The sequence below is a fragment of the Aethalodelphis obliquidens genome, unplaced genomic scaffold (genome assembly GCF_003676395.1).
Source record: "Aethalodelphis obliquidens isolate GAN/ISIS:26980383/991018 unplaced genomic scaffold, ASM367639v1 scaffold18, whole genome shotgun sequence".
NCBI classification, from domain to species: domain Eukaryota; kingdom Metazoa; phylum Chordata; class Mammalia; order Artiodactyla; family Delphinidae; genus Aethalodelphis; species Aethalodelphis obliquidens.
In genome coordinates, this window is record NW_020837962.1 from 9,817,396 (window position 1) to 9,843,557 (window position 26,162).

General features: G+C 49.1%; 1 protein-coding gene across 1 annotated transcript in view; it reads right to left on the bottom strand.

The window, feature by feature from the left end:
* CUNH16orf96 (chromosome unknown C16orf96 homolog) overlaps positions 1–25,821 on the bottom strand; it is a 41,266-nt gene extending 15,445 nt beyond the window's left edge. The window contains 11 exon segments of the mRNA XM_027118356.1: positions 1,077–1,241; positions 2,258–2,332; positions 6,356–6,466; positions 6,830–6,915; positions 9,264–9,912; positions 9,957–9,963; positions 10,017–10,417; positions 10,542–10,628; positions 10,838–10,918; positions 12,319–12,423; positions 22,388–25,821. Coding sequence (XP_026974157.1) covers positions 1,077–1,241; positions 2,258–2,332; positions 6,356–6,466; positions 6,830–6,915; positions 9,264–9,912; positions 9,957–9,963; positions 10,017–10,417; positions 10,542–10,628; positions 10,838–10,918; positions 12,319–12,423; positions 22,388–22,804 — 2,184 coding nt within the window. The 5' untranslated portion in view covers positions 22,805–25,821.
* Positions 25,822–26,162: the final 341 nt, after the last annotated feature.

Sequence of the window (26,162 nt, forward strand, 5' to 3'; positions counted from 1 at the left end):
TTAATCTAGAACAGTCTCTGTCCTACTTTTTTTCACCCTGCCATTGAATTATGGAAGAAAAACAGGTTAGTTGTTCTGTAGATAACTGAGTTACCCCGGCTGTAATCCTGCATTGATTTGTATGATTTCTATGACAAGTGTGTTCCATATCTGTTTTGCTTATCGTCATATCCTCGCTAACCAGCATCAGAGGTACCCAATAGGTGGATGATGAGTGAATAAATCCTCATTTTACAGATGAGAAAACTGAGGCTCGAAGAGGTTCTATAACTCAAGGCATACTGCCAATCATGGTGGGGCTGCAACTCGGACCCAGAGCTGTCTGATTCTAAACCCAAGCTCTTTTGTCCTCACCAGCCACCCCAGCTGCAGGAACCACACAATGCTGATATGGCTGGCCTGACTGTTCCTGTCTCTCTATTGGATGGTACACATTAAGGCTATGACTTCTTATCAACATTTCCCCAGGATCTGGCTCAATACAGGTGATCATTAAATGATGAATAAACGAATGACCAGCAGGACACCCCCTCTGCCCGCCATGTCCCTTTGCTTGCGTTATGGTGGTCAGCCTCCAAGATGCTCCACAACTATACCTCTTGGTATTCACACCCCCATATGGTCCCCTCTCGCACTGAACAGGGCTGACCTGTGTAACCAACAGGATACTACAGAAATGATGGAGTGTGACTTCTGTGGCTAAGTCATCAAAGATGTTGCAGCTTCTGTCTTGCTCTCTTGGACCATGTGCTCTGGGTGGCCCACTGGCTGCCATGTTGTGAAGCCAGTCAAGCAGCCCTAAGGAGGATCCGTGTGATAAGGAAGTGAGGAGTCTTGCCCACAGCCATGTGAGGGCGCCATCTTGGAAGCAGCTCTTCCAGCTCTAGTCAAGCCTTCATATGACAGCAGCCCTGGATGACATCCTGACTACAGCCTCGTGGGAGACCCTGAGCTACTCAGCTAAGCTGTTCCCAAATTCTTAACCCTCAGAAACTCTGAACGTTTGCTGTCTTAAGGGACTAAATTTCAGGGTAGTTTGTTACGCAGAAGGTGGTGACTAATACAGGGGTCCTCACCTTGGTGCGTAGGTCTTTGTCCAGCTGCTCCACAGTCTTCTTCCAGTCATCCTCATTGGCCATAACCCTGAAGAGCATGCCCTGAATCGTCTCATTCAGCTCCATCGCCACTGCGTCCAGGTCAGCCCGGCTTCCCTTGCCTGCCAGGGAGCGCCTGTCGGCTTTCTAGAGAGAGATGGGACTCAGGGAGGCAGGGCTGCTGGGGTGGGAGCAGGAAGAGGCTGGGGGAGATCAGACCACTTTGGTCAGTTTTTCTAGTTTGGGACCCTAGATACCCAGCCTTGGCTTAAATTCAACCTTGGGGTCTCTGTTGGCTCAAACACAACCATTAGATTGAAGCAAAGGTTTTCTGTGATGGAGAAGTTGGGGCATGGTTTTTAAATTCACATAAATTGTCACAAACTCTAATTCAAAAAGATACATGCACTCTATGTTCATAGCAGCACTACTCACAATAGCCAAGACATGGAAACAACCTAAATGTCCATCAACAGATGAATGGATAAAGAAGATGTGGTACATATATACAATGGAATATTACTCAGCATTAAAAAGAACAAAATAATGCCATTTGCAGCAACATGGATGCAACTAGAGATTATCATACTAAGTGAAGCCAGAAAGAGAAAGACAAATACCATATGATATCATTTATATGTGAAATCTAAAATATGACACAAATGAACCTATATATGAAACAGAAACAGAATCATGGACACAGAGAACAGACTAGTGGTTGCGAAGGGGGAGGGGGTTGGGGGACGGATGGAATGGGTTGTAACTATTATATATAGGATGGATAAACAAGAAGGTCCTACTGTATAGCACAGAGAACTATATTCAATATCCTATGATAAACTATAATGGGAAACAATGTTAAAAAAGAATGTATACGTATATGTATAACTGAATCACTTTGCTGTACAACAGTAATTAACATAACATTGTAAATCGACTATACTTCAATTTTAAAAAATTGTCACTAATCCTGAGTTAACTGAAAATAGGACTTGATGGAACAACTTTTGAGAACTTCCCCCAAACTTTCTACATGATAAAGGTGGAAGGAGACTCCGGAAGTCTGCCTGCCTTTGTCTTGGCTGGATGATTCCATTATCCTGGTGGGAAAGCTGGGCTCAGGATAGGGGAGGGGGTAGGGAGAGGAATCTCTGCTCACTCACCTCTTTCAGCTCCTGCTCCATCACACTGTTGTCTGCCTTGTACATTTCTAGGTTTTTAATCCGAGAATGGACAACCTAAGAACAGAAGCAGAGGGCATGTCAGCTATCCTCGGAAGTCCTGAGGATAGCCTCTACCTCCCACATCCACCCTAGGAAGGGACAATGGGGCCAGGTGGACAGCAGGCGGGTGGCACATTGGAAGGCTTGGGCTCCAGGTGCCCAGATCAGAAGGGAAGGAACGTGGGACTTGGCACAAGAAGTCCCCTTGGAGGTGGCCTCACAGAACTACAGGTGGCTACACAGGAAAGGAAGGAAGACCTGAGGAAGGAAAGCATAAACAAACGCTGATGCTTTGGGTCCCTAGATGTTTAAGACAAGTGCATCTCTTCTGATCTGTAATGGGATCCCCGTGAAAATGAGAGTCAATTCATCCACCAAGCACTTATATGCCACACATGCTGTGCCCCAGGGTCAGGGGAAAACCTTATTTCCCATCCCCATGACTCCATGAAAAAACAACTCCCTGCATTAATTCTGCCCTCTCTCCACTTATTGGGCCCTCCCTATGACAGCAGCAACCAGCTAACCTGCTTGGGAAGAGCCTCACATCCAATGGGCCATGTCCCCAGAGGGTAGGGTCACTCCTCCTCCAAAGCTGGCAGCAGGCTTCTACTTCTCCCTACATATCTGGTCTCCCTTTTACCCTCAGAAACAGAACCCCCAACATTTAGCTGGCATCTGGCAGACCAGAATCATGACTATATTTCGCAGCCTCCCATATAGCTTGATGTGACCACTGAGGTGTAAATGGAAGTGGGTCAGTGTCCTCTTCACTGCTGGCTTGGAAGCAGAGTTAATGACTGGAGTGCCAGCAGCTGTCTTGGACCATGTGGTGACCTTGTGAATGGAAGTGACACACCATGGAGTTCAATACCAGCTCTGAGTTTCTTGAATGTAAAAGAGAGATACACTTACGCCTTAAGTCAGTTATTTGGAAGTTTTATGTTATTCAAAGATGAACCTATTTTTTTTTAATATTTATTTATTTATTTTGGCTGCACAGGGTCTCAGTTGCGGCATGAGGACTTCTTAGTTGCAGCATGCATGCAGGATCTAGTTCCCTGACCAGGGATCGAACCCAGTTCCCCTGCATTGGGAGCGTGGAGTCTTTACCCACTGGACCACCACGGAGGTCCCAAGATGAACCTAATTCTAATTAATGCAAAGCTCCTTCACATCCACCTTGCCCCAGATGGGTCTCAAGGTCTAGGATGGATGGCGGAGGTAATGGAAGGGAGATCCTGCTTCAGCCTCGTGTCAGGCTGCTTCCTCCAACACCACATTAGCAGGGAGCTGACCTTTTGGAGTCATCAGGCCCAACATTAACACTTAGATCCCCACTTGGCTCTTCCTAGTTAAAATCTAGAAATAAAGAGGAGCCGGGAGCCTCTAACTTCCACTGCCACAGTAACCTGCGTACTGGGTTGACTAATGTCCTCCCCAGAATTCATGCCGGCCCAGAACCTGTGGACATGGTCTTATTTGGAAATAGATCTTTGCAGATGTAATTAGTTAAGATGAGGTCATACTGGATTAGGGCAGCCCACATGGATGAGGAGGCCACGTGAAGACACAGATATACACACAGAGAAGAAGGCCACGTGACAACGGAGGCAGAGATTGGAGTGATGCGTCTATAAGCCAAGGAACACCTGGAGCCACCAGAAGCTGGGAGAGGCCAGGAAGGATCCTCCCCTAGAGGCTTCAGACAGAGCAAGGCCCTGCCAGCACCCTGATTTGGGGCTTTTAGACTCCAGAACTGTGAACGAGTACATGTCTTGTTTTAAGCCATCCAGTTTGCGGTCATCTGTGACAGCAGCCGCAGGAAACTGGTACACCCACTAAGTGGCAGAATCGGGATTGAAACCCAGGCCTATCCAACCACAATAGCAGGCTGCCTCCCAAGTGGCTGGTTACTCTGCCTGAATCTGTTTACTCCTAGTTCAAGTGGCATTAATACCACTCCTGTCCCAAAGATGCTGAGGGGACTAGAAATGGCACTTTCCTAGGAGAGTTGGCATTTGATACACATCAGCTGTCTTATCCGTCCCCTCCTGCACCAAGCCAGAGCCTTGGATATAATAGTTTGTTCCAAGAATGGCTTTGGAATGCAGCCTCTGGCTTATAAAAGACACCTGTCCACTTGCAAAGGGCAAATAATGTTTTCACATTATTTGGGTCAGTAAGAAAGAGTTCTATCCTCACTTATTTTCCTGCTGGGTTCTTAGTGGGAAACACTCCAAGAGGAGCACTCTAAGGTGATGGGAACATTTCCATCTTGATTGGGTGGTGCTGACATGGGTGTACCAAGAGGCAAAAATTAATCTAGCTCTTACACTTCAGGCCTGGGCATTTTACTGTGCGTAAAGCATACTTTCATTGAAAGCAAACAGATACTACCGCTCCCCTGCAAAAAACACGTAAGGGCTTTGGCGCTGTCCATCTTGTTGACTGCTGTATTGCTGGGCCCTGGAAGGGCACCTGGCACACAGTGAAGGCTCAATGACGTTGGCTGAATGACTCAGGGAATGAATGGGGATTTCTCGTGCCACCTGTTACATCCAGAACATTTTCTCCCAGGCATCCAGGTAACACAGTAACAGCGGTGTTTCCTCTCTAGTCCCCATGTTGCGACAGAACCAGGGCAGAGGTGTCTGCCCTCCCTCCTTCCTCTACTGGAAGGGCTCCACGAGGCTGCTGATCTCTTGCAGCCCATGTTCATTTAAGAACTATTTAATGAAGCGTGCTGGGTACAAAGCCCAGCTCCTGATCTTTCCAGGGTTCACTTTTATAAGCAATTAGTTCTTGCTGGCACAACGGGCAGGAAGGAAGTCTGGACAAAGGCTGATGTGATCCATTTGGTCTGTTTGGCCAAACTCCTCTTGACTTTCTCTCAACGAGTGACGAGTGACAGCTCCTTGGAGGCAGATCCTACGCCCACCCCCGCCACCCCGAGCAGGGCAGGACATGGTGCTGGACACACATCAGAAGTGCTGAAAGAACTGGCCCCAGTCTCCGACCAGGAAGGACACCAATAGGTCCCTAGGACATGGCATCCCAGTCTCTCTGAAAAGCAGTGGCTAAATGAGGGCACAGAGTTGGCAGGAGACTATGTAGTTCCTGATCCTGGTGCTCACAAAAGTCTGGGCCTGAAACCGTGTATTGGGAGCCCACACACGGCCCAGGCACTCCCTTCTTTCCCCACTTGGGCTGGGCATCGGCTCACCTTCAATGAACTCCTCTCCCGTCCAAGTTGCCCTGTGCACACTAGCCTGGTCACTCTGTGTGACCGCCTTGGGAGGGGGAGCTGTGCCCTTGCCTTTCGCTCCCCACACCCTAGTGCATCCCACCAACAGCCCCCTGACTTGGAATCAGAAGCCCTCTATGGAAATCACCTCAGGTGGATCTGTTTGGGATTTTGTCTCTTTATACCCTGGGGTCATCTCCTCCCACCGGGAATAACTTTGATCCTTTCCCCAAGGGTCTGGGATGCCTCTGGGACAAGGCACAGATGGGACTGGTCCCGAGGTCATCAGGGCAGGGTCATCAGGCCAGCTCAGTGAGCCCAAGGGAGAAGGTGTCTGGTTGAACGACCCCTGGGAGGTGCTCTGCATCGTCCTCACATTTCTCAGGTCAGACTCTGCTGTTCCGGACAGGCCCCATGGTGTGAGAACTCGGGAACAAGCCAGTTTAGGGGAAAGGTTATGAACATGAACAGCTGGCCCAAGAAATCCTCTTATCCACTCACCGATTCATTCAGCACATTCTGAACCTTCACTTTGTGCCAGGCACCCTTCTGGCGTGGGTGACCCAAGCGGTGAACGAGACAGATCCTGTTCAGGCCCTCTTGTTTATGTGTTGGGGGTGCAGGTGGCGGGATTTGTTTGCTTTTCATGGAAGTATAACTTACACACAGTAAAATGCCAGGAAAGTGTCCCTGGTTCCCCTGCCTTCAGGGTGTCTGTAAAATCTTTGGGGAGAATCTGAATGTCCCAATGAGGAATCCTCCCTCCTCTGGGCCCTTCCGGACCTCCGAACCTTAAACTCATCCAGGCGAATCTGGAGCTTGTCCACTGCCCTGTCCAGCACGAGGTGGTGGTCCTTTATCATCTCTATCTGGTGGCCCCAAATTCTCTCAAGTTCCTCCTCCTACAAGGGGGAGACATAGACACAAGAGGCCTCTGCTTCTGAGGTCGCCACAGCTGGGAAGGGACTTCAAGAGAGTACCAGACCAGGGCGTCCCCAGCCTGCCAGCCAACTGCCACTTTAGACACTTGTCAGAGGGAACCATGTGGCCGCCCACCACTGGGAGCCTTGCACCAGCCAGGGCAGACCTGCCTCCGCGGGGCTGCACCTCCCTTCTGGGCCCCACTCCCTCCCCAGGGCTCCTTTCAGCTCCAGGACAAACGCTGCATCCAGAAGGGCAGGGCCTCCACCTGGCTGTGGCCATGGAGTCTGCCATCACCTCAAGCCATCGTCTTCTCAAATGCCTTTTCTGCCCGGGACACTGACCCTCATCCTGGATTTCTGGAGGCTGCCAATCTTTTCTTGCAATACGTCCGCCGTTGTCCCAAGCTTGGAAGAGGCTCCCATATTAGCTGAAAGCAAAGGAGGGGGTGGCTGTTGGGGGCAGGGATGGGGGAAGATGCTTCATCTAGAGTTCCACCTGCTTCTGTTATATTTAAGGCAGTGCTTTTCAACAGAGAGATGCTGTGAGCTTGGGGACCTTTGAGACCATCTAAAATTTTCTGGTGAAAATTTAAAAAAAAAAAAATCTAAAAATAAGCAGGTGAAATTAATTTTTTTAAAGATTTTTTTTGATGTGGACCATTTTTAAAGTCTTTATTGAATTTGTTACAATATAGCCTCTGTTTTATGTTTTGGTTTTTTGACCCCGAGGCAGGTGGGAGCTTAGCTCCCTGATCAGGGATCAAACCCACACCCCCTGCATTGGAAGGTGAAGTCTTAACCACTCGACCACCAGGGAAGTCCCAGGTGAAATTAATTTTAAGAAAATATTTTGTTTAACCCAATATAATCTATGTGGGTTTTGGGGGGGGCACACTGTGGGGCATGCAGTATCTTAGTTCCCCAACCAGGGACTGAACCCGTGCCCCCTGCATCGGGAGCTTGGAGTCAACCACTGGACCGCCAGGGAAGTCCATAACCCAATATAATCCAAAATAGCATCATTTTGGGAATTCCCTGGCAGTCCAGTGGTTGGGACTCCACGTTTTCACTGACGAGGGCCCGGGTTCAATCCCTGGTCAGGGAACTAAGATCCCACAAGCTGCGCAGCCAAAAAAAAAAAAAAAGCATCATTTTAATATGTGATCAACAAAATGATTAACGAGATATTTCACATTCTTGTTTTCGTATTAAGCCCTCAATATCTGGTGTGCATTTTGTGCTTGGACCATATGAGAACTTGAACTTGCCCCATTTCAGATGTTTGACAGCCTCGTGGTTATCCTATTAGGGAAACCTCTCTGGAATTTATTGCCCTCCCAGAAATGGTCCTGAGAAAAACTATGGAGTATTTACTTGTGAGAGTTTATGAAATGTATTATCTCAAAACAAGATGCAAAGGGGGATTTAACATAAAAGGAGAGGGGTGAAAAAAAAAGTGCCCTATATCCAGTTTTGGATGAGAGGCCAAAAAGTGATGTACATGACACAGCTAGGAGGATAGGAAACACTGTAGCCAAGACACATTCACAACCTATTTTTAGTTTTCTTAACAAAAATGGCAACTAGTCAGAAGTAGAGTTTGGGCTATTATGGCTTTATGTTTTATATTTAAATTCATGACTATCATGACCTAAGCTGTGCCCCAGAATTCACAGAGATCGATGTGGTTCTTTTTAGCTGCTCAAAGTTCTTTTTCAAGATCTGTGGAATGGCACTGCCCATCAGGGGTGGCACCATGAATGGATTTGACTTAGGCTAATTCAACTATTACACCTGGCAGAGAGCGAAAAAGCAAGATAATGATTCAAAGAGGGGAGGACAGTGGATCTGAAAGTGGGTTCCCTGAGCCAACAGCAGCATAAGCAGCGTCCCCCAGAATGGGTTAGAAAGAGAAATTCTAGGGCCCCACTCACACCAACAGGTCAGATCTGGGGCTGGGCCCATCAGCCTGTGCCTTACCAAGCGCCCCAGGGATGCTGAGGTGAGCTTAAGGTTGAGAACCACTAGGGTAGGCCATTCTCCTCTCCACTCCCCACAGTGAACATATGCCCATCATGGGCATGAACTGGGATCATAAGTCTATTGGTACTACTGCCACCTAGAACATGACTGTGGTCTTTTTTTTTTTTTTTTTTTGCGGTATGTGGGCCTCTGACTGTTGTGGCCTCTCCTGTTGCGGAGCACAGGCTCTGGATGCGCAGGCTCAGCAGCCATGGCTCACAGGCCCAGCCACTCCACGGCATGTGGGATCTTCCCGGACCGGGGCATGAACCCATGTCCCCTGCATCGGCAGGCGGACTCTCAACCACTGCGCCACCAGGGAAGCCTGACTGTAGTCTTTAAGAAAACATATGTTTGCCCAGCTGTTGTTCCTAATCCCAAATTGACCACTTCATCTGGGGTCTATTCAGTGCTATTAGACACTCTGGTTGATCTGGACTTATCAAAATACTGTACAGCAGTACTATTTTATGGGCTATTGAAAGGGAATTTCCAAGAGTAATTTTGACTTGATTTTCCTTCTTGAGCACCAACTTTAGAACCTAACCACCCTTCTTCCCTAAGATAAGACCTCACTGTACATTGTAAAATAATAGACTAGTAAGAGGCTAATGCTTAAGCCAAAGGAATGAATGGCTAATGGTTGAATGCACATTTTGTTGGGGCAGCTAAATGAAGGAGAGGAGGTGCTTTGTAAAGGCCACAGGGAGGGCCTGAGCCCTTGTTACCCTTCCAGAAGCCAGGCCGGGCCTACCTAGATAAGTCATACGCTGATGCAGGTTGGATGACAGCTGGGCAAACTCTTCTTTCAGGGAGTCATGTCTAATGGGCATCTGGGCTATGTGGCTCATGGAACACCTGACGGCCTTCTTCTTGTCTTCAGGGGTCATGGCCTGTTCGGCAGCCAGCATGGCCTGCGACAGGGCCACGTTGGGAGGGACACGGGCAGAAGAGAATGAAGGAGAGAGGACGTCCTCACAGTCCACCTCTTGCAAGTCTTCCATCTCGCCGTCCTCGGTGAAGGCCCCACGGGAGGTCCCTGTGCCCAGGATGTCTGCAAGGACCCCTAAGGGCCCGGATGCGGCCACGGCTGTTGCTATGGTGGCCAATTTGGTGGCCAGGGTGTCCTTGACCAGCCTGGCAGCCGCTTTAGCTGCCCGGGCTGCCGATGTCGCTGCAGCTGCGAAGGTGGCTGCGGCAGCAGCTGCAATGGCAGCATTGGATTTTATCTGCTGAACCGCAGACGGGGATCCCTTAGGGAGTACTTCCGTGGAGGCCTCAGCCCTTGGGGCTCCATCCTGAGGGACTCCCACTTCCACGGAGGAATATTCCTCCTCCTTTTCTGAGAGAGCTGAGAGCTTGGATGTGTCTCCCTGGCGAGACCATGACTGCAGTAAATGAGGCTAAGCTAAGCCTAGTTCCGTGGCTGGGGGTAGGGTCCTAGAGCCCCAGAGCTGGGCAGACAGGGAGCCCGACGGGCCTAGGCCAGGCTGGAAACAGCCCAAGCTAGTCCCGGGCAAGCCTCTGGGAGGAGGCCAGCCTCGTGGTGGTACAGGCCAGGATCCTGATTGTGTGGGCTGAGGACCTGGGGCAGGCCCCAGTCCAGGGGCAGGCCCAGGTCCAAACGCAGGCCCAGGTCCAGGTGCAGGCCCAGGTTCGAGCACTTGGGCCTGGTCCGGCCCCTGGGCCCTGGGAAGCAGAGCTGCTTGGGCAGACTCCTCCTCCTGTAGCTGCCCTGGACTTGGTAATGCCAGATGGTCTCCAGGAACTGGGGCGCTGGATGGCCTCCACGACCTGGCCGTGGCTAACTTCTTCGTGGTACTCAGCCGTCTGAGGAAGGTCGATCTCTGCAACATGTTTCGCAATCTGCCACCGCTTGGAATCATCCAGCAGTTGTGGAGCAGTTCCCTGCGGAAGAGGGGGCTGGGCTGGCCAGGGCTGCTCCAGACCAGCTCAGCGATCACCCTGTCCACTCCTCACTCCGCCTTCCCCGATGCTCAGATGCTGCCTCTCCGCTTCCTCCTTCACTTACCAGGGTGAACATGGCCTCATGGAGGCTGCTCCAGAGCACCATGTCCTCAGTTTTGGGCATGGTGGTTATCTTGTTCTGGAGAGAAATCTGGGGGGGTGGGAAGGAGATTGGGAATAAGGGTCATGAACCCAGAGGGTGTGGTACCCTCAGTGGCTCCCTCCTCCATGCTGCCCTCCACACTTGCAAATAAATGGGCCTTTCCAGATTGTGTTCTCCTCCTACCCCTCCTTGCCCCCAGCACCCCTGGGCCTGGAGGGCGGGGGTCTGGCGTGGTAGGATGGGCCCCAGACCCTCACCACTTCCCACTGCAGTGCACTCATCTTCCAGTTCTACCCTTTCAAATCTTCAGAGAAAGCATCTATTCTTTCCAGATGCATCTGTCAAATGAGCCGAGCCTGTGAGCCAGTGGGTGCAGGTTCTGGTCCCAGCCCTGCTTCTCCCCCAGCTCAAATGCAAAGCCTTAGCTCTAGGTAACTAAGAGATGGAGAAGGAAGAACAGATTCCAAAACAACTGTTTCCCACTGAGTGGGAAAGGGTTCCCTGGGCAAATAAGTTTGGGAAATGCTAGGCTTAAAAAACATTCAGGGCTTCCCTGGTGGTGCAGTGGTTGAGAGTCCACCTGCTGATGCAGCGGATGCGGGTTCGTGCCCCGGTCCAGGAAGATCCCACATGCCACGGAGTGTCTGGGCCCATGAGCCATGGCCACTGAGCCTGCGCGTCCGGAGCCTGTGCTCTGCAACGGGAGAGGCCACAACAGTGAGAGGCCCGCGTACCGTAAAAAAAAAACCCAAAAAAACATTCAATGGGTTTCTATACCGAAGGACTTCTCAGAGCCTTTAATGGGCCAAAGTACCTTAAGAATCTCCAAGAGGTAAGCTGAGAAGGCATTGTTTCCCAAACAGATTTGGCCAACTGTCTGTTTTAGTGTTTCATGACAGTTTCCTGGCAGTGCCCTTTCTGCTCAGATGGGAGCTACACAGCCCAAGACTGAAGTTCTCACAGTTGCCATCATGATCAAATACGTACACTGACCTGTGTATTAGGGATGATACAGTAAATCATGTTATTTGGGGACAAGTTGTAAAACCTCAGCCATAACACCAGCCTGGGGTGTTGAGGCCTGGCTTTGGAGCCCAGCTCTGACTCACCAGCTGTGACCTTACACTTCAGGGATTCCATATCCTTTCCCATCACGGTAAGGAGTTAGAACATGTCTGGGTTGATATTCTTGTGGCTACAGAGGGAGCTAGAAGGTATGCCTATGCTAGGTTTACTCCACTTTTCAGTGTGAACAACGTTTTCTAGACAAGGAATAAGTATTCTCTTTCTGATAAGTTGATGGACTATAAGCCTGGAGTTACCAGGACTTGGGGAGTATCTGAGTGAGAATGAAGCCAACCCAGAGGAAAGCATCACTGAGGGAGAGATGTTGAGCACCTTGGTATGTGGTATGAACATCTTGATCTGGCTGTAACTGAAAGCATTCCTGACTTTTTAGTAAATGAGACAATAAATTCTCTTCTTTTGCCTAAGCCAGGGTGAACTAGGTTTCTGTCACTTACAAATGATGTCTTAACACAGCAGGGTGAGGATCATTGTGTAAGCTGCAGAGAGTTCAGTGGGATGGACCAAGTGGCTCAGCCATGTCAGACCCCTTCTCCTGCCCCCATAGCTGTGTTCTTTGACGAAGAACAGGCTTCTTGGATTTACCCTGTTACCCCAACCACCAGATGTCCAAGCAGCATGGCCAGTATGAAGGATGCTGGGGAGGGTCTACCTTGTCAAACATGTCCTTCAGCATGGCCACATCCTTCCTGAGGGTTTCAACAGTGACCTTGAGTGCATAAATGTCGGTGAGCACATCCTGCAGGGTCTTCATGGACTGAAGAGGGAGAAAGGAAAGGAAAGTGTGAAGTTAGGTGCAGCTGGGGGAAAAGGCAAGTAAAGTGTGGAAGTTCTCTGGTGATGGCCATGGTTCAAGAAGTCTTTTGGGCTCTTCCAAGGCCTAGGCTGGAACATATTCAGAGGCCAGAAAATGACACTGAAGTGAATCGTGCTCTGAGCTCTCAGGTGGCCTAAGTGGGAAGCAGGCAACCCTCGGTTTGAATGTGTTCAGTAAGCAGGAGTCACTCATCATGAAGCATCTCATGCCCTTTGGTAGGAGCCACTGGAAGATCAACAAGGAATTTATTGGATTTATATTTTTAAAGGGTACTTCTGGCCGCATGTGCAGATTGGCCCTTGGAGGGTAAGGGGGAAGCCAGAGGAGCAGGGAGGAAACTTCAAGGCAAGAGCTGATGGGTGCAATGTTGGTCTCATAGCTCAGCTCCACCAATGACTGGGGCTGTTACTGCATCTTCCTAGATTTTAGACTCCTCAGTTAATTAAATGGGTATGAAAAAACAGTGATAATTTATATAAAGGGGCTAGTGCATAGTTAGGCATTCAGGTAACAAAAATAACAAATAGTGAAATGGCAGAAGTCCTTCTTACCTGTAATTACATTAAATGTAAATGGCTGAAATTTCAGTTAAAAGGCAGAGATTGGCAGAATAGATAAGAAAACATGATCCAACCTCATGCTGTCTATAGGAGACACATATTAGATTCAAAGATACAAATAGGTTGAAAACAAAAGGGTAGAAAAAGATATACTATGCAAGCAGTAACCAACAGAGAAGCAGAGTGGCTACACTAATATCAGACAAAATAGACTTTAAGATAAAAATTATTACTAAAACACAGAGGTACATTTATAATGATAAGAGGGTCAATCCATCAGGAAAATATGATAATTATAAACAAACATGCACCTAGCAATGAAGTACCAAAACTAAATGAAGCAAAAACTGAAATAACTGAAAGGAGAAATAGTTGAAGACTTCAATACCCGATTTTCAATAATGGATAAAACAGCTAGATAGAAGATCATCAAGGAAACAGAAGATATGAAGATCACTATAAACCAAATGGATATAACAGACATCTATAGAACACTCCACTCAACAATGTCAGAATATACATATTGGGTTGGCCAAGAAGTTCGTTCGGGTTTTTCCATAAGATGTTACGGAAAAACTGAACAAACTTCTTGGCCAACCCAATAGAACATTCTACCAGATAGACCATATGTTAGGCCATAAGACAAGACTCAATAAATTTAAAAAGGACTGAAATCATACAAAATGTGTATTCTCAACCACAATGGAGTTAAATTAGAAATCAATAACAGGGGCTTCCCTGGTGGCACAGTGGTTAAGAATCTGCTTGCCAACGCAGGGGACAAGGGTTCAAGCCCTGGTCCAGGAAGATCCCACATGCCGCTGAGCAACTAAGCCCGTGTGCCACAACTACTGAGCCTGTGCTCTAGAGCCTGCGAGCCACAACTACTGAAGCCTGGGCTCCTAGAGCCCGTGCTCTGCAACAAGAGAAGCCACCGCAATGAGAAGCCCACGCACGGCAACGAAGAGTAGCCCCTGCTCACCGCAACTAGAGAAAGCCCACACGCAGCAATGAAGACCCAATGCAGCCAAAAATAAATAAATAAAATTTATTTAAAAAAAATCAATAACAGAAGAAACTTTTGGAAGTTCACAAATATATGGAAATTAAACAACATTCTCCTAAATAACCAATGGGTCAAAGAAGAAATTGCAAAGGAAATTAGAAACACTTTGAGATGAATTAAAATGAAAACACAAACACACCAAAACTTACAGGATGCAGCTAAAGCAGTGCTTAGAGAGAAATTTTAGCTGGAAGTGACAATATTAATAAAGAAGAAAGATCTCAAATCAATAGCCTAATCTTCTACCTGAAGACACTGGAAAAGACAGATCAAAATAAAACTAAAGAAGGTAGAAAAACTGAAACAATAAAGATTAGAGTGGAAACTAATGAAATAGAGCAGGGGTCCCCAACTCCTGGTCCACGGACAGCAGGAGATGAGCAGCGGGCAAGCAAGCAAGCTTCATATGTATTTATAGCCGCTCCCCATTGCTCACATTACCACCTGAGCTCCACCTCCTGTCATCATTATGGTGAGTTGTACAGTTATTTAATTATATACTACAATGTAATAATAATAGAAATAAAGTGCACGATAAATATAATGCTCTTGAATCATCCTGAAACCACCCCACCCCCTGGTTCGTGGAAAAATTGTCTTCCACGAAACCAGTCCCTGGTGCCAAAAAGGTTAGGGACCACTGAAATAAAGAACAGAAAAATAATAGAGGAAATCAATGAAACTAAAAGCTGGTTCTTTGAAAAGATCAACAAAATTAGCAAACCTTTAGCTGGATTGACCAAGAAAAAAAGAGAAGACTCAAATTACTAGAATGAGAAATCAAAGAGGGAACATTGCTATTGACCCTACAGAAATAAAAAGAATTATAAAGGAATACTATGAACAGTTGTATGCCAACAAATCAGATAAGGTGGATGAAATGGACAAATTCCTAGAAAGACATAAACTGCCAAGACTGACTCAAGACAAAATAATCTGAATAGACCTAAAACAAGTAAAATGACTGAATTAGCAAAACAAAAACAAAAACAACACGTGAAAAAAGGCCCAAGCCCAGATGGCTTCACCAATGACTTTTATCAAAAATTTAAAGGACAATTAATACCAATTCTTAACAAACTTTTCCAAAAACCAGAAGAATTCCTAACTCATTCTATGAGACCAATATTGCCCTGATAAAAATCAAAGATATCACAGGAAAACTAGAATATGGATGCAAAAATCCTCAACAAAATACTACCAAACTGAATCCAGCTACATATAAGAAAAATAATCCAATTAAAAATGAGCAAGGACTTCCCTGGGGGTCCAGTGGATAAGACTCCGCACTCCCAATGCAGGGGGCCTGGGTTCGATCCCTGGCCAGGGAACTAGATCCTGCATGCATGCCACAACTAAGAGTTCGCATGCCGCAACTAAAGAGTCCACATGTCACAACTAAAAGATCCTGTGTGCCTCAAGGAAGATCCTGCATGCCACAACTAAGACCCAGAGTGGCCAAAATAAATAAATAGTTTTAAAAATGGGCAAAGATCTGAACAGACATTTCTCCAAAGATGATATACAAATGGGCAATAAGCACAAGAAAAGATGCTCAACATCATTAGTCACCAGGAAAATAAAAATCAAAACCACAGTGAGATATGCTAGGATGGCTATCATCAAAAAGACAAAATAAGAAGTGTTGGTGAGGATGTGGAGAAATTGGAATCCTTATACACTGCTGGCAGGAATATAAAATGGTGCACCTCTTTGGAAAACAGGCTGACAGTTCCCCAAGATTGAAACACAGAGTTACCATGTGGTCCAGCAATTCCACCTTTAGGTATATAGAAATGAAAGCCTATGTTCACAGAAAATCTTGTACAGCAATGTTCATAGTGGCATTATTCCTAATAGCCAAAAGGTGGAAACAACCCAAATACCCATCAACTGATAAACAAAATCTGGTCTACCCATACAATGGAATATTATATGGCCAAAAAATAAAGTACTGATACATGCTACAGATAAGCCTGAAGACATTATGGTAAGGGACTTCCCTGGTGGTCCAGGGATCCCGTTGAGGCACACGGGATCTTTCATTGCAGCGTGGGCTCTTCACTGTGGTGCGCGGGCTTCTCCCTAGTTGTGGCATATGGATTTTCTCTTTCTAGTTGTGGAGCCCAGGCTCCAGGGTGCATGGGCTCTGTAGTTGTGGCCTGCAGGCTCCAGGGCGCATGGGCTCTGTAGTTTGCGGCATGTGGGCTCTCTCGTTGAGATGCACAAGCTCAGTAGTTGCGGCATGCAAGCTTAGTTGCCCTGTGGCATGTGGGATCTTAGTTCCCCGATCAGGGATCGAACCTGTGTCCCCTACATTGGGAGGTGGATTCTTAACCACTGTGCCACCAGGGAAGCCCCCAGTACACTTTAAATGGATGAACTTCCTGGTATGTGGAATATATCTCAATAAAGCTTTAAACAATAGCATTTTTGTTTTAACTGGGGGAAACTGCAACACTGTCTATTGGATGGTATTCACAAGTTACTGTTAAGTTTTCTGGGAGTGATAATAGTATTAAGAGACCAGTTTTCCAAGGCCTTATCTGCTGTAGATAGAAAAATGCTTTTCAGAGAAATCTACAAGGTCCAGATCCCCCACGTATGCAGGGATGCTTCCCCCTCCCCTTATATCTCTGGGTGTAACCAGGGGACCAAATCACCTGAGCAGGAATCATACCCCTCTCCCATGGGTAACTACAGGGCAAACCCAGAAACGATGGCCTGGTGGGCTGCTCCATGGGTAGGGGCTGCACAGGAGAGGAGGAAGACGCTTTTCTTGTGGGTCTCCTAGGACATGCAGTTAAAGGTTTCCCACAGCAGATCTAGCCTGCTTCTCACCAGGGGGGTCACGCCCCGAACTCTGGACTGTGTTGGTGGGAGAACAGCCAGGAAGATCCCACTTGGCCCCTCAGGCCACAATCAGGGCTGGGATGGAGCCAAGTTCAGGGAAGCGAATTCTAGAAAGCTGCCCTTCTTGGAAGCAGAATGTCCAGACATTCATTCTCCCTCTGTCTTTCTGTCTCTTTCTCTCTGTCTGAAGATGGCTTCAAGAATGTAGGTTCGACCTGGGGTCCAAGTGCTTCCAGAAGCTTTCAAGGGCTGATAAGGGGGTCCAAGACAAACATCCCCTTGAACAATCAGCTAGACTGGTCTACAAGGCCTCAGAGCCAGAACTTGGGAAATGGGAATGCTAACATCACTTCCTTCCCAGGGAAGGAGGAATGCAATAGCTCTTCCCGGCACCCTGGGAAGAACACTGCCAACGCAGGAAGTTCATTACTATTACTGCAATGACTTTCACCTTGATTCTCTAAAACCCCAAAGGGTCTTCCGTGCCCTTCAGCTTTGCTTTGGAATTCTCAAAAACCAATTTAAATTTAAAATCATTTTAATTGTGGGATACACAGCAGGAGATTTTGGTTGGGGGAGTAAAATGGGGAGGGAGTTTTGAAATTTCAAAAAAAAATGCAGCAACAGGTTGTTACAATCCCCTAGTGGGACACACAAGTTTACTTATGGAAACGGGGTTAGCCAGAACAATCTTAATAACAGACAGTGGACATGGCCCCTGATTTTCCCCTGTGACGCCAGCAGGGGTTATCATAACAGATGAGATAACCTGAGATAACCGAGGCCTCGAAGAGACAGCCAGGGGCTTCTGAGCAGCTTTCTAAAACTCCTGTTCAGGGCTGCCTGGGAGATGCAGGCAGGGCCTGGGAACCTGCAATTCTGGAAATGCTCCCTGGCGCCGGGAGCCTGGGTGGGTGCCCCCCTGGAGGTTGCACAGCAAGCAGGGAGCCCAGGTTTTCTAAGCAGTTCTCAATGGGGCGATTTGGCCCCCAGTGGGCTTTTGGCAAGTCTGGAGACATTTCTGGTTGTCATAACTATGGGGTGTTCCTGGCATCTAGTGGGTAGAGGCCAAGGATGCTGCTCAGCATCCCTCAGTGCACAGGACAGTCTCCACCACAAAGAATTATCCGGCCCCAAATGTCAGTCATGCTGAGGGTTAGAAACTGCAATCTAAGCTTGCTTAGTGAGGACCTGCTGCCCTACCCGAGCCCCCAAATCCAGCGGTGTGCTGCACCTGTGGGTCCTCCCAAACCTCTCCAGAAGCCCCCTTGGTGCCTGTCCTAGTTTCCAGGGCACCATTCACCCCATCTGGGGTAGGTGCTGGGGCTGGGAGGCTTGTCTTTCCCCATGAAGGGTGGCATTTGGTCTGCCAGCCTGGCTGACGTGGGCCAGAGTTGGGGGGACGGTGGGAGTGGGTTGTAGATTCTTAGCTAAGCAGCTTGCACCGCCCTAGAACCAGCTACCATGGCAACCCCGACAATGGGTCAGCGTGGTAACCCTGGCAACCTCAGCCAGACTGGGACTTGGCGACATTCTCTAACGGTGGTGGGGACATTCCTAGGTGCACAAACAGTCCTCTGAGGGCGGCATGACCAGTTCCGAACCTGTCCACCAGCCCCCTGTGTGAGCTGGCTGGGCCACTCTGGGTACTCGTGCATTCTAGGAGACTTCATCCATCAAGGCAGGCCGGGGGCAGGCTGCTCCGGAGGGGCTGGCACCTCGGACATCGTGTCCACCTCTCCAGCTTTGAGGTCCCTGTAACCTGCCCTCAGCCACCCCTGCAGCCTTCTGTGTCTCTAGTAACACTTCTTGTCTTAAAGTCTATCCTGTTCTGATGTTAGTACAGTAACTCCAGCTCTCTTCTGGCTACTGCTTGTGTGGAATATCTTTTTCTATCCTTTAACTTCCAACCTATTTGTCTTTGAATCAGTGTGTCTCTTGGAGACAGCATATAGTTAGATGATCTCTGCTTTTTGTGCGTGTGGTAAAACACACATAACAATACTAAAGTGAACAATTCGGTGGCAGTTGGTACATTCACAGGTTTGTGCAGCCGTCACCACTATCTAGTTCCAGAACATTTTCATCGCCCCAGAAAAAAACCCATACCCACCAGCACTCAACTCCCAGCCCCCGGCAACTGACATTTTCTGTTGCTACGGACTTTCCTATTCTGGGCGTTGTCTATGAACAGAATCATGCAGTGTGCTTCTCTGTGCCCGGCTGCTTCCACTGAGCACGAAGATTTATGGCTCACACCATGTCGCTTTGCCTCTCGCCTGCATCAGCCCATCTCGGCCAGAACGGACGTCCAGCTCTGTGCTAAGCAGTTCCCATGCTTTATCTTGTTTGGTTTTAATTGTTGTAGCAATCCTGAGAGGAGGCGGCCGTGGCCATCCCTCACCCCTTCCAGGGGGTAAGTGGCATCTCAGCACCCACAATCCTATGCCTTCCAACTACCCACTCGGCTCAAGTTGGCACTGGCTCCCCATTTTCTAACTCTGTGACCTCGAGTGGGTTACTTAACCTCTCTGTGCCTCCATTTCCTCATCTGTAAGCACGGGATAATGACAGCACTTTCCTCTTAGAGTCGTTAAGAAGATTAAAGGAGTGAACAGATGGAGCATCCAGCTCACCTGGCATGCAGTGAGCGCTTGTTCTCAAGATCATTCCCCTGGGGAGGGAGCAAGTGGAGGAGTGAGGGTGAAGGGGACAGTGAGGAGAAGAGACACAAGGCCCAGGAAAGTCAGGCTGGTGGACTCTGCTGTGTGCTTCTCATGGCCTATAGAGTCTCTGAGTTCTAGGAAGGGATCTTGCATTGTCTGTTTGTCACCTCTACAAACACCTGCACCAGGGCTCCCACCTTTTTCAGCCCCCAGGTTGGACGTAAAGCCTGGTGGTCCCTGTGTACTGATAGCTTTGGGGTGCCTGCCAGTCCAGGCAGTGGGAATGGGCCCCCAGGAGCTCTAATTCTTAGGCACGACCCTGCCTGCCTGGCCAGGAGTGGACACCTGACCCCAGGTGTGCCATCTCATTCTCTTACCCAAAAATTATAACCAGAAGACCCGGAGACTGGCAGCTGGAAGCTGAGACAAGTTAAGGGCTGTTTTTAAGATGCAGGAGATCTACGAACACTTCCTCCCTTTGAGGCCTGTCCACCCACTTCTTCCTTGGTGCCAATGAGAAACCCCAGCGTCCTTCAAATAATACACTGCTTTTGTTTAAAAAGAGTCTCAACCCAGGAATTCCCTAGTGGTCCAGTGGTTAAGACTGGGTGCTTTCACTGCAGGGAGCCCGGGTTCAATCCCTAGTTTGGGAACTACAATCCTGCAAGCTGCACGATGAGGCCAAAAAAAAGAGTCTCAAGCCAAATGCCCAGCAACAGGTGAATGGTTAAACCCAATGTGGTCTGTCCCTACAACAGAATACTATTCAGCCATAAAAGGGAGTGAAGCACAGACACAGGCTACAATGTGGATGAACCTGGGAAACATGACGCTCAGTGAGAAGCCAGACACAAAAAGCCATATATTGTATGATTCTATTTATATGAAATGCCCAGAATTGGTAAATCTTTAGAGCCAGAAAGCAGATTAGCATTGTTGGGGTGGAGGGAGGAGGAGTGGGGAGTGACGAGGACACAGGGTTTCCTTTTCGAGCCATGGAAATGGTTTAGAAGGGGATAGAGGTGGTGCTTGCACTAACTATCAATGTACCAAATGCCACCCAGCTGTTCACTTTATGTTATGTGACTCGCACCTCAATTTAAATAAGAGGAGTGTTAACCTAAGACATCCTGGAATGACTCCTCCATGTGATGGATGTTCTCTGTTGCCCCCGCACATCCATCCTCTGCCCCTACTCAAGTGCTCTCAGAGGCTGACCCACAGGCACTGCGCTCTCCACACCCCTGGCGCTCTGACTTCTGGCCCTCTTATTTGGCCAATGGGAGGAAGGGAGGAGAGAGAGGCTGGGGTATTTATTCTTCAAAATCCAACTCTTCCCCAAGGCTACAGCTCCTGATGGATAACTGTGTGTTGGGTGGGGAGGCAGGGGAGCAAGAGTTCCAAGGTGGGTCCTGAATCAGAAGGCCTCAGCTCATCCCTGTTCCCCGGTCACTGGCTGCTGCACCCGCAGCAAATCAATGATATTTCTTTTCTTTTATTTTTTTAAAATTGGAGTATAGTTGCTTTACAATGTTGTGTTAGTTTCTGCTGTACAATAAAGTAAATCAGCTATATGTATACATATATCCCCTCCCTCTTGGACCCCCCCCATCCCACCCATCTAGGTCATCACAGAGCACTGAGCTGAGCTCCCTGTGCTATACAGCAGGTTCCCACTAGCTAGCTATTTTACACATGGTAGTGTACTTATGTCAATCCTAATCTCCCACTTCGTCCCACCCTCCCCTTCCCCCCATGTCCACATGTCCGTTCTCTACATCTGCGTCTCTATTCCTGCCCTGCAAATAAGTTTGTCTGTACCATTTTTCTAGATTCCACATATATGTGTTAAGATGTGATATTTTTCTCTTTTTTTTTTTATTTTTTTATTTTTTTTTTTCTCTTTCTTACTTCACTCTGTATGACAGAGTCTAGGTCCATCCACATCTCTACAAATGACCCAATTTCGTTCCTTTTTATGGATGAGTAATATTCCTTTGTATATATGTACAACATCTTCTTTATCCATTCACCTGTCGATGGACATTTAGGTTGCTACCACATCCTGGCTACTGTAAATAGTGCTGCAGTGAACATTGGTATGCATGTGCCTTTTTGAATTTTTTTCATTGAGGTGAGATTCACATAACATACCATTTGAGGGCTTCCCTGGTGGTGCAGTGGTTGAGAGTCCGCCTGCTGATGCAGGGGACACGGGTTCATGCCCCGGTCTGGGAAGATCCCACATGCCGTGGAGCGGCTAGGCCCGTGAGCCATGGCCGCTGAGCCTGCGCATCCGGAGCCTGTGCTCCGCAACGGGAGAGGCCACAACAGTGAGAGGCCCACGTACAGCAAAAAAAAAAAAAAATACCATTTGAAAGTGTATAGTTCAGTAGCATTTACTGCTTTCATAGTGTTGTGCTCTATTTAGTTCTAAAACCTCATCACCACCCCAAAAGGAAACCCTGTAACCACTAAGCAGTCCTTCCCCATTTCCTCTCCCTCCAGCCCCTGGCAACCACCCATCTGCTTTCTGTCTCTACGAATGTGCCCACTCTGGACATTTCACACAGTGTATGGCCTTCTTTCCTCTACACTGATGAAGGATGGAAACTTGGAGCTTCGGTTCTGCCTGAGTCCAAAGCCGAATTCCTCTCCTGGTTAAGGGCAGGGCCCTTCATCAGGGGCACCAGGTAGGGGTGAACAGCCTGGCAGGAGAGCCAAGGGGGACGGCAGCTTCTGGAGTCCAGGCGGCTTACCTTGGCCATGGCTTCCTCGTTGCCCTTCACTATCTGGAGCTTTATCAGGTTCCATAAGTCCTGGGCGGGCTGGCCAGTGCCCTGGCTGCCCTCCAGCAGCTGGGAGGTGGAGGGCAGTTCCTGCAGCACGGCCAGCTGGCTCTCCATCTTGTCCACATGGCTCACCAGGTGGTCAAAGACGTTGCCGAGCCTCTTCATGGGGTTAAGGATGGGCTGGAAGTCTCCTTCCCGGGGCATGAACATGGCTGGCGAGGTGTGGAGGAAGTCCTCATCCGCCGAGAGGACCTTCTCAAGGTCAGCCATGTGGATGTGCTCCAGGATACCCTGGAGTAGGAGGTGCAGGGCCTTGAAGTTCACCACCCTGCACTGTGGGATGGCGATGTTGACCAGCTCTGAGAACGTGAGCGAGAAGCTCATTCTGCCGGGGTTAGGGGCAGGCTGGGCTGGCCTTCTGGGAGTCCATGGGGACAAACGGTGGCTTTCAGTGGACCCGCAAGCTGTACAGACAGGTTCTCAGGGGCCCGGGGAGCCTGCAAGTCACAGTGGTCAGGGAGAAAATGGCCTCTGTCCCGGCTGGAGCTCAGATGAGTTTCCGGTTGCTAGGACACCAGAGAACGTGGGCGAGCGGGCAAGCTTCTGAGAGCCTGGGGTGGGCAGAGCAGCGGCCCAGTTAATTGTTGAGGAATGTTCCAACAGACCAACAGGCTGCCTTTTAATTCAAGCCCTTCAGTTTTGTAAGACCAATGACCCCTTCCAAGAAGCGTGCAGGGGGCGTGATGGAGAGGCAGCTCGCTCCTTGGAAGCCTCCAGAATCGGGACAGAAGACAGAGTTCTCGGAGTTAGGAAACCCCAGCTTCCCATAATGGAAGCCCAATGAACCGGGCGGATGTAAATTTGCCAGCGGATCCCAAAGCCCTGAATTTCTCCTTGTCTAACCAACAGAAATTTGTATTGGAACAGACACTTCTTGCAGCATCAGTGTAAATACCACATAAATACCACGGGTCAAGTACACAGCTCATAACTGACCTCCAAAAAAAAGTCAATGGGGTCAAGTACACAGCTCATGACCGGCCTCCAAAAAAAAGTCAATGGGGTCTCTAGGGAAAGATGAGCCCGACTCTGGGGCGGTTTTCAGGGCCTGGGTTTGGCAGTCGAGGTCTCTGTCTTCAGGATCTGGTACCACAACCAACAGCCAGTTTTGTTTCTGACATCTGCCTGTGTTGTGGTGGCTGATGTCTGCTGTCCAGAGCCTTAAGTGCAGCGACTGCCCCATGAGAGGGCTGGACAGCTCACATGCACAAAAGTGGGAGGTCTAATCACACACAGTCCAGCTACAAACCTCCTGACCTGCTTGCTTTGTCAAGGGCAGAGTTCTGGGTATCGAGATGAGCGGCCTGAGGGCTGACCTCGTCTGCCCTCAGCTAGAAGGGGCACGGGGGAGGAGAGAGGCAGTGTGGACGGGAAACTGGCCCAGCTGGGGGGGCCTTGGTCCACTTCAGTGAAGGTGACTTCCCAGAAGCCCCAACCGACAGGGGGCTCTGCCTGTGATGGGCTCAAGACCAAACAAGGCCGGTAACAGTCATGTCTGAACTCAGACAAGAACAGAACGTCATCCAAACTACAAATATGACCATGTGGCCCCTGTCCTGGCTGAGCCGAGTGACTGCTGCTTCTCGACCAGCTAGACCGTTAGCTTTGCTTCATTCCTCCGGCCTTCGAGATAAGACTGGTTAAAATACCATAGAACTACCCCTGCTTCCTGACAGCACCAACCCAGAATGCTCCCCGCATCGCCTGACAAGGGCCAAATCCCAGAACAAGTCCTTCTACCTTAACCCTCTTGTGAGATGTCCCTGGGATCCCCACTGTGTTGTTAGACTAAAATTTCCTTTTTCTTTTTCTTTTGGTGCACTGTGTGGCTTACTGGATCTCAGTTCCCTGACCAGGGACTAAACCCAGGCCCTGGCAGTGAAAGCACCGAATTCTAACCACTAGACCACCAGGGAACTCCCCATAGACTAAAATTTCAACTGCTGCCTTGACATCTTTGGGTCTCATAGGCCCCCTTGGTTTCCCCTGCTCTTGTCAGAGGTGCCCCCCACCCAGCAGGGAAGGCCCCCCACCCTGCTAGTTCCCCCAGCAGCCAGACCAGCTGCACTCCACCCCGTCCTCATCCTGAGGGGCTTCGGTTCCCTGCCAGCCTGTGAAATTATTCAAGCAAGCCCATCATATCCTCCTGTGGGAACCAGGGGAGACCCCCACCCCCCACTACTACAAAGACTGCACCCACAGCCTTTGCTGGTTCCCTCTGCTTCCTAACTCCAAGAACTCTGTCTTCTGTCCTGATTCTAGAGGCTTCCACCAGGTGGCCCTCGGTGTCCTCTTCCCCCAGCTGTGAGTATATGCGTGGATGTCACCTGTCCAGTGCCAGGTGTGGTACTATTGAGGGTGGGGTCCCTTCCTACCAAGGGGTGAGCGGGAGGTGATCAGAACAGGCACGCTGTATGTTCTCCCTTATGGCAACAAGTCCATGAGGCCAACTTTGCTCAACTACAGCTGGGTTCCTGGTGGTCTCGGCTGGAAGGACAAGACCTTAGAGAAAACCTTCAGTGGTTGGAGCTTTTTGGACTTCCGACCAGCACACTGGGGACTGTGGCGCTGTATTATTACGGAACCAGAAGCAAGACCTGCCCAGGTGGGTGAGGGAAGGTAAGGGGGGGTGAGTGAAATGGGCTGCTTAGTGTAGCAGCAAGGCTGGAGGGGAGAGCATAGGGCCAGACTACACGCCCCACAGGCCTTACAAAGAAATGTGAGAGACAGAATCTGAAGCAATTCTCAGTCACTGGGGGCCAGGCTGGGCAAGCTGGTGTAATGACAAAGTGGCTCTTTGTCATTTTGGGGGGGATGCCTGGCATATGAAACCATTCCTGTGTCTGGGGAAGTCTCCACTGTAGGAGTCCTGGTGGGCAGTGGAGTGTTACTAGGCCCCAGCTTACTCTGAGGCTAGGACACCAGCATTTAGGGAAACGTCACAGTCGGTGCTGGCAGCTCCTGCAATCTCAAAGAAACTCACCTCACAGAGCCCAATCTGGTCTCAGACCTTCAAGATAAGGGCTGCAAGCCCACCACAGAGATGCTGATATACTTCCCAGAACCCGGCACTGGACCTGACACTGATTCTTCCTTCTCTCCTTCAACCAATATTTATTGAGCACCTACTGTGTGCCAGATGCTGCTCTTAATCATGGAGGAGACCTCAGTGAGGCCTGAGGAGGTCTCTGATCTCACAGAGCGTACAGGTTAGTGGGGGAGATGGACACTTATTTTACAACAAAGAAATAACTTCAGGTAGTGAAAAGAGTTATAAACATAATAAAACAGGGCAGGGAATTCCCTGGTGGTCCAGTGGTTAGGACTTGGCACTTTCACTAATATGGCCTGGGTTTAATCCCTGGTCGGAGAACTAAGATCCCACAAGATGCACAGCACAGCCAAAAAAAAAATTTTTTTAATTAAAAAAAAAAGGGACTTCCCTGGTGGCGCAGTGGTTGAGAATCCGCCTGCAAACGCAGGGGACATGGGTTCGAGCCCTGGTCCGGGAAGATCCCACATGCCACGGAGCACCTAAGCCTGTGCGCCACAACTACTGAGCCTGTGCTCTAGAGCCCGTGAGCCACAACTACTGAGCCCACGCGCCACAACTACTGAAGCCCACGCGCCTAGAGCCCGAGCTCTGCAACAAGAGAAGCCACCGCAATGAGAAACCCACACA